At 53.5% G+C, this 9,682-nt stretch overlaps 1 protein-coding gene across 3 annotated transcripts in view; it reads right to left on the reverse strand.

Moving 5' to 3' along the window:
* CTDP1 (CTD phosphatase subunit 1) overlaps positions 1 to 9,682 on the reverse strand; it is a 77,621-nt gene that overhangs the window by 61,681 nt on the left and 6,258 nt on the right. For all 3 annotated transcript variants that reach the window (XM_046671739.1, XM_046671740.1, XM_046671741.1), the window contains exons 2-4: positions 2,105 to 2,188; positions 1,308 to 1,401; positions 742 to 870 (exon numbers count right to left, since the gene is read on the reverse strand). In XM_046671739.1, coding sequence (XP_046527695.1) covers positions 742 to 870; positions 1,308 to 1,401; positions 2,105 to 2,188 — 307 coding nt within the window. The remainder of the gene's footprint in view (positions 1 to 741; positions 871 to 1,307; positions 1,402 to 2,104; positions 2,189 to 9,682) is intronic.

Raw genomic sequence — 9,682 nt, forward strand, 5'->3', positions numbered from 1 at the left:
GTACACCTTCTCGCTGTGCTCGGTCACAATTAGGAATTGGTGAGATCTGTAGATGCTGAAAACCCAAGATCTAGCACGAGTCTATGGGCTAAAAAGTGATGACCTTAGTGGTGAGGCCTCGCTAGTTAATGAGAGTATAAGCCGCACCAGCCTCCCTTTGGAGAGCCGTTTGTAACAGGCACTCAAAGCCTTCTGAAATGCCCAGAAATCCAACTTCTCGGGCTCTGTACTGAAGACAGAGTTGAAATGCGGGAAAGTTTTAAGTGTCCTTAAATAGGGTTCCATCCTTGACCCCTTCATTTCTCTCCATCTCCGTGGAGAATCCATGCAAGGTGACACCCAGCCTTTATCCCGAGCCCACATCTCTCAGGTACAGACCCAGGTACCCACCTGCACCTCCCACCCCGAGTATTCCAGATATTCCCGGAGGGCATCCAAAATCAGCTCGTCTTCTCCACCAACACCATTCCTCCTTTGCCCTCCACTCTACCTTGAGAGGGAGGAACAACAAATTCCAGGTCTCAGAATTCTAAACCCTGCCAACTAACACGGCCACGTGTGGACCCGGCACACAAGGGGAGCCAGTGAATGAGGAGGTGAGCGTGAGCTGGTGGTACCTCCTGACGAGGACCAGCATGGAGGCCCCCTGCAGGCCCATGGCGGAGCCCAGGCAGACGGGGCTGATAGGGAAGGAGTCTGCAGCTCCTGCAGAAGCCCCCAAATGTCACCGAGGCCCCTCACTTTGTTTGACATCTGCTGGCAGTGCTGCTCCGTCGTGTGGATCAAGGTCTGGTCCAAGTCGACCATGAGCACCAGCTTTCTGTTTCGATGCAGTCGTTGCTGGTCTTCCCTTCCTAGCTGCTCAGCTTGCTGAAGTTAAAAAGAAAAACAACAAAGTAAGTATATTTGGATCCAAAATAAGGTGATTAAGAAAAACAAAAAGAAGCTGAGAGATGTCCTTCACCACCCTCTGTACCATCTTCCCTGCCAGCTGAACCCACTGCGTGTTTACACACCCATGGGGCCATGGCAGGCACACCCCAGCTGCCCAGAGCCAGTGCCATTTGCCCCAAACCACTCTACGGCACTCTGACCGGAGCGGGCGCAGCAGCAGTTTGGGAAAGAAAGAGAGACAAGCTGCAGCCTTGGGTTTTGCTGGAAGACAACACATTCCACAAAAACCATCCAACCCCCCAGTGGTTATCTTAGAAATAACGACCACAGCACATCTGACATTTTCCCCAAACGTCCCATAGATGCTCCCCACTGTCCCCAGGAAACGTCTTCTCAAACACCTGGGGACTTACCTCGGAGCTCACCATCAGCTCAGGGACACTGTGCACCATGGACACGGTGGCCGTGGACAGCGGCACCTGCTGCTTCCCGTTCTTGCTCTGCAACCTGTGGACGCGAGAAGGGGTGAGATGGAGGCCTGGAACTGATGAACTGCATCAGGAAGCCCACTGAACTGAAAGTGACAGGACTTCAATTCACACTCTAGTTGATGTGTACTGCTAGCTGAGCGCAGAATTTGACTGTTGACCCCTGCTAAAATATCCTCTGCTGTCTGAAAACAGACAGGAAAACTGGGAAAAACCTAAGTAACAGTCACATTCACAAAGTTCTCTGAAAACAAACTGATGGTCACAATGAAACAGAGAGGCCCTCAAACTGAAAACACAGAAGAGTCCCCAGGCCTGACAGGTGGAAATGAGGGTAACCCGAGCAGCGGGTGCGGGACGGGGGCTGGGGGATCGTGAAGTACAGGCCGCATTCTGGGACGGCCACTCCAGACATTAAGGGATGCACAGTCTGCTCGGCTGGGACAAGAAACAAATCTTAACCCACCAGCACTTTCCTCCCACACCTGGGGTGAGCCTCAGACATAACTCAGTGCTTTTAGAACTGAAAGAAATAAAGCCAGAAACTGACTGACTGCTCATGGCCAGATATGGGAAGGGGTGTCTGCCATGTGCAATTGCAGTTGGGTTCCTTACACTCCCCTCGCCCTGCCCTCAAACACCGCATCTCCTTGCACGCACAGTCATCTTATCTCAAACACTGCGAGGTGCCGTGTGTTCGCTCTTGAGCTGCCAGTACTTACTGGGTTAGGTCTTGGCCACATTCAGCACACAAGCCTTTCATGACAACGGGGTGGCTACATCCTTCTAATCGCACCAGAACGGCTCTAGAAACAGGGATGAAAACAAGCACATTTGGAAAGGGAAGAAGTACACTTCTGGCGGGAAAGGACAGCCCAGTTTCCAGCCCCCCAGGGACCCTCGCGTGACTCCAGGCAGGCCACATCAGCTCCTCTGGCTATCAAACCAAGGGCCTTTTCACCCATGGGTCTCTCTCACGTAAAACAACGAAACTGCAGACAACGCAGCTGAAAGAACTAAGGACGTCCTTCAGACTTGGGGATAACGTGCAAAGTGTCTCAAAATGCATTAACTATTGATACGCGATCCTCTTACATTTCTGATAAACAATTTATAAAAAGTGCAGCTTTGTCACGTCAACAAGGAACAACTTGGTATAACACCAGCGAGTAACACACGATTGTTACCTCTCAGTCTAGAGAGAGGCTTTGATTCATCTACGTTTTCTGACAGGACTACTGTAAAACTTGTACTTTTTATAAACACAGAAATTACTATTTTCTTTGTATGTTTCCATCAAACACTGGTCGCCTGGCAGCAGTCTTGGAAGGCAGCCAATTGGCATACGAAGCTAAAGGCTGTGCGATCAGAGCGCCCAGCGAGTCAGTGCCCCACAGGCCCAGGACGCAGTACCGTGGGGACTGTCAACCCTGCTGAGCCTTGCTCAGACCCCAGCACCGGGCCACAAGTCAGGCCAGAGTCCGTGCAGCAGGGCGTTTCCTCACAAAATCAGGCCACAAAACACAGAGACACTCTCCGCAGTCCAAAGAGTCAGGACCAGTCAGAGCCTCACCCCCAGTGATGGTTGTGCATCCCTTCTCCTGGCCCCAGCATACCTTGGAGGCCGCTGGGCTGCAAGTGATTGTCATGGGCTGACAGAGCTCCCCAACTGGTACCGCAAACCAGGGGGCAACACTCCTCCGCCACGCAGGAGCCTCTTTCTTCCCCTCCCTTCTGTCCTTACTGCTCACAACCAGTCACCCAGTACCCCTGGACAGGGCCCGGGGCCTCGGTATCCACAGTGTATCCCCAGCCTGGCTGCGGGCTCAGCCCCACATCACGGTGCTGGGTCCGATGGCAGGTGGCACCTCTTCCCCTCTGAGCTCTCCAGGAACACGCTCTGTCAGTCCATCCCCTCTCCCTGCGGCATGCTCTCCCCTGTCTCAACCCCACTTAAACCTCTACCTAAAAATCTGCCTCAATTTCCCCAATCTTAAATATACACAGGAATGGACAAATCCCCGCACCAGACCACACACAGCTCCCCTGAGCAACCTTCCCTTCCCTACGGCATCTGGTCAAGGACACCTCCTTGCTCCAGGCTGCTGCTGGCCATGGCCTCTGGTGATCCTGTGCCAGGGGAGTCCTGCCCGGCTCGCTGTCCACCTCCTCTGGGCACCCTGTACTTCCTCAGCCTTCACCACTGAGTCTCGTGCCTCTGGTCCCAGAGCTGGCATTCGGGACCCTGGCTCCACTAGCCTTCTGCACTCACGTGGCTCCGCAGCACCCCATCCACACCAAAACCCTGCCCTCCACCTGGGCACCTCAAGTCCTTCGCCCAGACACGGTTCTTGCAGTTACTCAGTCCCACCGAGTCCCACACAGGAGCTCCTCTGCCTCTCTAATCCCACCCACTACTACCCTCAGTGGCCACCTGGTATGGGTCTCTTGGTCCACCACATGCAGTACCTCCACCCCAGGCCTCACGAGGACGCCTCGCACAGCTCCTGCTGCAGTGAGGGCATACCGCAGTCCACGGGGTCTCACCCACCTTTCCAGACCCCCTATCCAACCATCTGTCACTCAGACTCCATCCCCACCGGGGCCCTTCCTCGCCTGCCCTGCTCTCCCGCACGCATGCGGGGAAAGACGAGGCGAGACTGTCTGGGATTACACCAGCTGAGCCGGCAAAAAGACCCGAGGAGCTTTCCTGACAGTCATCAAAGGTGTATTTCGATCACTTGCTAATGGAGCCCATGGAGCATTTGTCAGTGGAGCTTGTGGGGCCCTCTGGAACCTGGTAAAAATCTGCTGTTTGCCCCTTGGCATGCTGGAGGTAGGTTTTACGAGAAACAGAGTAAGCTGGTTCATTCACCAACCTACAAGGTCTTAAAAGCGCTGATGCTGCTGACATTCTAATTACAGGCTCTGCTGACCTACTATCATGTAAGAACACGCAGGCCACAGAACACTGTAACGGAAGGACTCTGGGCTCAGGCGTGTGTGACCTGGTGGCTTGGCCTTGAGATGCCACCTCTCCTCTGCGGGCACAGCTGACAGCATGAGACACACAGACAGTTTGCCTTTTATTCACTTCATTTATTTTTAAACTAAAACTTACGGCTTGGGGGATATTTTCCCAGGATTCTGAAAAAATATACTAGGAGGATTTCACCAATCTCCCCTAAAAACATTAACCTGAAAGGACATTGGGTGTGTCTCCAGCTCAACCAACAACCCGCTGGGAGCGCTCCTTGACGTGCATGTTCCCAGCCTGTGGTCTGCCTTTTCATTTTCTTGAAGTATTTCTTGAACACCAGGTTTTTAACTTTGATGAAGCCCAATTTATCAAGTTTTTTGTGTCCTTATTAAGAAACCTTTGTCTTACCCAGGTCATTAAGATTCAACGGGAACCCAGAGTGGGTGGGGCCACTAATTCTAGATGACTAGCTCTACTTGAAGTGGAAGGAAGCTTCTAGGACAGCCCCAGATGAGCGACATCTGGGTCTTGACAAGTGACGGAAAGAGGAAGAGCCGTGGCCGGGGGCACAGGGGAGGTGTACCAGGCCTCAGGCTTCCCGGCTGAGAGCAGGACTGAGGGAGCAGCGGACTTGAGACCAGAGGTCCAGACGCGGAAGGCAGCATGAGGACCCACAGGAGGGCTCCACTGAGGGGCCTGGGCAGCAGGAGCGGGTGAGCAGACGCTGACTGGGCTGGCGGAGGTGGGAGGGGCCAGGGGATGCCTGAACCAGGTGGGAACGCAGACATTCCCACACACCCCTGGAACAAACCTACAGGCTGACGGCTGACCAGACACAGGCAAGGAGAGAGCACACAAACAGGAGCAAGATACAAACAAGACCAGCAAGTTCGCCTGGAAATGGAGCAAGGGAGGCATAGGCGCCTCAGCTGAATGCACACCGGATGTGGATGGGCCACAGACCCGACAGGCTGTGTGCCAGGCCAGGGCGTGACCACCAAGGAGAAAACAGACAACAATGGGCCTTTGGGGAACCCCAACAATTAAGGGATGGGCAGAAGAAAGAATGTCAATTAAAAAAAAAAAAAAATCAGTGCTCACAGAGGCTGCAGAGCCAGGCCCACAAGAGAAACAGGGAGGGGACATTTGAGGAAAAAAGGGAGCGTCAGTGTTCAACGTCCCCAGAGAAACCAGACGCCTGGACAGGGAGGGAGATGTCCACATCTTGACTGTGGGTTGCTGTTCCATACGCTCAATAAAACTCACCAAACTTAAAAGTCGGGCACTGCACCGGTTGATTACAAACAAACGAGGCCAAGGCCAACAGACTGGCGGTTGAGAGTTGCTGGTGACCTTCCAAAAAGGCCTTCTGGCAGAACCCACAGCAAGACACAGAGGAGCGCACAGGCCAGCTGCCAGGGGGCTGGTGCCGCTGCCCCTCCGCTCTCCATCCCCCGAACACCCATTCACTCAACACTGCTCTGTGGGACATCACCCCACCCGCAGCCAGCATCACACACAGGGCGGAAGCCCACGCAGAGCGCACACAAAGGCTAAGGTGGGGGTGTTACCCAGTGTGACAGCTGGAGTCAGGACAGCAGCAGCCCTTCTGTCACCCTGTAGACCCCTGGGACCTCACTATGCCACTCCACGGTCACCATGACCCAGTGCTCGGCCAATGATGTGCCTCCAAGCACTGCTGGAGATCCCCACCCTGCTCCTCACTACCCTTGCCTCATCCTTCTATCCGAAGGACCCAAGCATCTTCCCACACCCAGGGCTACACCTCCTCCTGGAAGTCTTCTCAGCTCCCAGTGCCCTACGTGACGCCTGGCAGGCCCTTCCCAATGCGATATAACTTGAAGACCCCCCAGACGCAGAGTCCTCGAGGGAGCAGGGATTTACGGCCCTGTTGTGTTTCTGAGACCCAGGGAGAGCCTGGCCGTCAGCAGGTACCCAGGGCAGGTGGGAGCGAGGACACACGTGCTGCCTAACCACAGTGTACACACTTGGCAATGCAGACCAAACACGTGCCTTTCTCTAAAACTCTTTCACGTACTGATTACATTACAAGTCATGTCATTTTCTGTGCTGGGGTCAAAAGGTCTGGCCTGTCTTATTCAACAGGGCAGATCAGGGCTCAGGCAGCTGCACGTGCTCCCACCGGGCCGCATCTAGTGACATCTTTGGTTGTCATAACTCAGAGGCAGGCTGCAGGCATCCAGCGGGTGGGGGTTGAGGATGCTAAGCCTCCTACCCTGCACAGGATGCCCCACAGCAAACCCCAGTGCAGATGACAGACAGATGGTGCTGGTTTATAAGCTTTTCCTGGTGGACTATCCAGAGCTACATGCAGCCTGAGTGTCCTCGACATTCTAGAGGCAACCGTCCCCAACAGGACAGTGATCAGTGACAGTCAGGCAACATCCAGAGGGAGGCCCCTGCTCATGAAAGATACACGGGACAACTCAAATTACCCAAAAGGACCTGAAGAGAGTGTTGAATGTTGAACCCTGACTTCACACAGAAACGAGCACTATGCCAAGCCTGCGAAGGTGTTCACTCCATCATGATGCTGTGGGACCATGGCCAGCAAGACATTTAAGCAACACATGAGTAACACACAGAGCAACTTGATCTCTCATAAGACGCCTTGTTTCAAGTAACATCTATTCTCCTTGACAGTCCTTGTCCCACATCACCCAATGTCTTGGTGGGCTCAGCACAGAACATGACCTAAGACAATAAGCACCTGCTCTCCCCAGATGCTTCTCCAAAGCCCACACTCAGCTGCATCGCCCCCACCTCCTGGGACCGAGCTCTTGAAGACAAGGACCTCAGCACCCTAACCCCAGGGTCGAGTCCACACACAGGGAGGCTGAGGGGAAGAGAAGGTGGTATACAAGCGGCCAAATGCAAAACAAAGTGCTACACAATATTCTCAGAGTATCTGAGTCAGAAATGTGCTACTATCCAGCAAAGTGGCTCAAAGCTCTGAAGCCCAAGTAAGAGCACATTTGGAAACCCACTGCTTCATAAACTAATCCAAAGGGAAGGCTAACGCCACAGCTGCCTGGCTCAGGGGAGAGAAGGTGAAGAAAAATGCAATGCCATCTCCACTCAAAAGCAGGGAGGAGGCCTACGTCTTCACAGATGTGTTCCAGGCAACTGTCCCTAGAGATAAAGATGCTGTGCGCTGCCACCAGTCACTGCTGCGTGCGGTCTGCACACCCGACTGCCCGTCAAGCCTAGTTGCTGGACTTTTTGCAGCTTGGGAGGATGGCAGGAGATGCCTGGGGCTCAGAGGTGTAGCTGGATGGACTCCACGGGACACACACACCCACGGTACTGCCCAAGTGCAGCCCGTGATGGCCTGCGTCCTTCACAGAAGACTCAGATGTGTGGCCCAGGCAACCAACGGTTTGCCCCCTCACTGATGATCGCATGAGGCCCAGGCTGCAGCATCTCAGAAACACGCAGTCTAAGCTAAGGAGGGGAAGGATACTTTATTCTGTCTCAACGAAACGATCACTCCAAGTGCCTTTCTGGGTCAGAGCTGAGTACACACTATCCCAGAAGACCTCTTCTGCGTCTGCGAATGGCTAAACCGTTCTCAAAAAGAGAGATGGCGTGGCCACGGGAGACGGAAAGGGATTAGGAAAGCCGCAGCAGCAATGGCCTTTTCCAGTGCAAGATGTTCCCACTTTTCTTCTCTGCAGACACTCACACAACCAAGGATGAAAGGCACTGAGTGGATCTGAGTATTTCTACCCTCAACCCCTAAACAGCAAGCACACCGTAAAGGAAGCAACACGTCGTGAACTCTGAAACAGCGCTTCAACCAAGGAGACCAGCCCCAGAACATCCAGTCACCAATACATGTGAACTTCCTCGTTTGTCCCTGAAGAAAATCCACAGGAAAATCATGAAATGCAATTTCTAAATGAGTTATTTTCCCCAAAATATACAAGTACCAAAGCCTCCTGAATTTTTTGTACCTATCAGCTTTCGTGTCTGCTCTCTCTAATGGGAAAGTTAGAGGGTGAGGGGTGCATCAGAAAGAGCAAAGTGTTAGGGAGCTGAGCGTCTGAACTCAGTGCTCGTCAGGTGGTCGCTATTAAGTGCTGGGTCTGGGTGAGCCAGCCTTCCTCTTCCCTTCATGGACCGGGGGAGCTCAAGACCCCTTCTGGGCCCCTGGCACCTGAGTGTGGACGTGTCCTGGGGAAGAGGAGAGCATGTTGTGAGCCCAGGTCTTGTCAGAGGAGCCAGATTGAAGGGGCTCCCACTGGCCAAATCTGGGATAACTTGAGCATCAAGGCAAATAATAGCAATGGACTATAATCCTTGAATAAAACATGAATCCACGAGTCCACAAGGATAAACTAACTGTCCTTACAGAAGAAAGCCAACCAAGAAGAGTAGAAGGAATGGAATCAAGAACACTGCCATTGGACAATCCTGACAAAAACAGCAGATTCAGACAAGAATCATCAATAAGTGCCAAAAATGGTGGGTGACAGTTTGATGAGAATTTAAGACACTTACTGAGTAATAAAGTATCTCTCACAAGAAGAGATACTTACATCAGGAAAATTAGTCATTTTCCACCACAGCCACCACCTTGACCAAGGAATCAACACCAGGAACAAACCAAAGCCATGTGCCACTGGACAGGCTGCTCAGAGCACAAGGGTGACCAGAGACACTCCTGCCCAGTGGACACTGTGGCCTGACCACCGCTCTGCAAAACTACTGCACACAACGAGAAGAAGTGGAGGGGAAGACACAGCAGCTGCCCCAGGCCAGAGGAACAAGGACAGGAAGAGGAGGGGAAGACTCAGCAGCTGCCCCAGGACAGACGAACAAGGAGAGGAAGAGGAGGGGAAGACACAGCAGCTGCCCCAGGACAGAGGAACAAGGACAGGAAGAGGAGGGGAAGACACAGCAGCTGCCCCAGGACAGAGGAACAAGGACAGGAAGAGGAGGGGAAGACACAGCAGCTGCCCCAGGTCAGAGGAACAAGAAGAGGAAGAGGAGGGGAAGACTCAGCAGCTGCCCCAGGCCAGAGGAACAAGGACAGGAAGAGGAGGGGGAGACTCAGGAGCTGCCCCAGGACAGAGGAACAAGAAGAGGAAGAGGAGGGAAGACTCAGCAGCTGCCCCAGGACAGAGGAACAAGAAGAGGAAGCAGAGGGGAAGACTCAGCAGCTGCCCCAGGACAGAGGAACAAGAAGAGGAAGCAGAGGGGAAGACACAGCAGCTGCCCCAGGCCAGAGGAACAAGGACAGGAAGAGGAGGGAAGACTCAGCAGCTGCCCCAGG

This window comes from Equus quagga, chromosome 9, assembly GCF_021613505.1.
Source record: "Equus quagga isolate Etosha38 chromosome 9, UCLA_HA_Equagga_1.0, whole genome shotgun sequence".
Classification (NCBI taxonomy): Eukaryota; Metazoa; Chordata; class Mammalia; order Perissodactyla; family Equidae; genus Equus; species Equus quagga.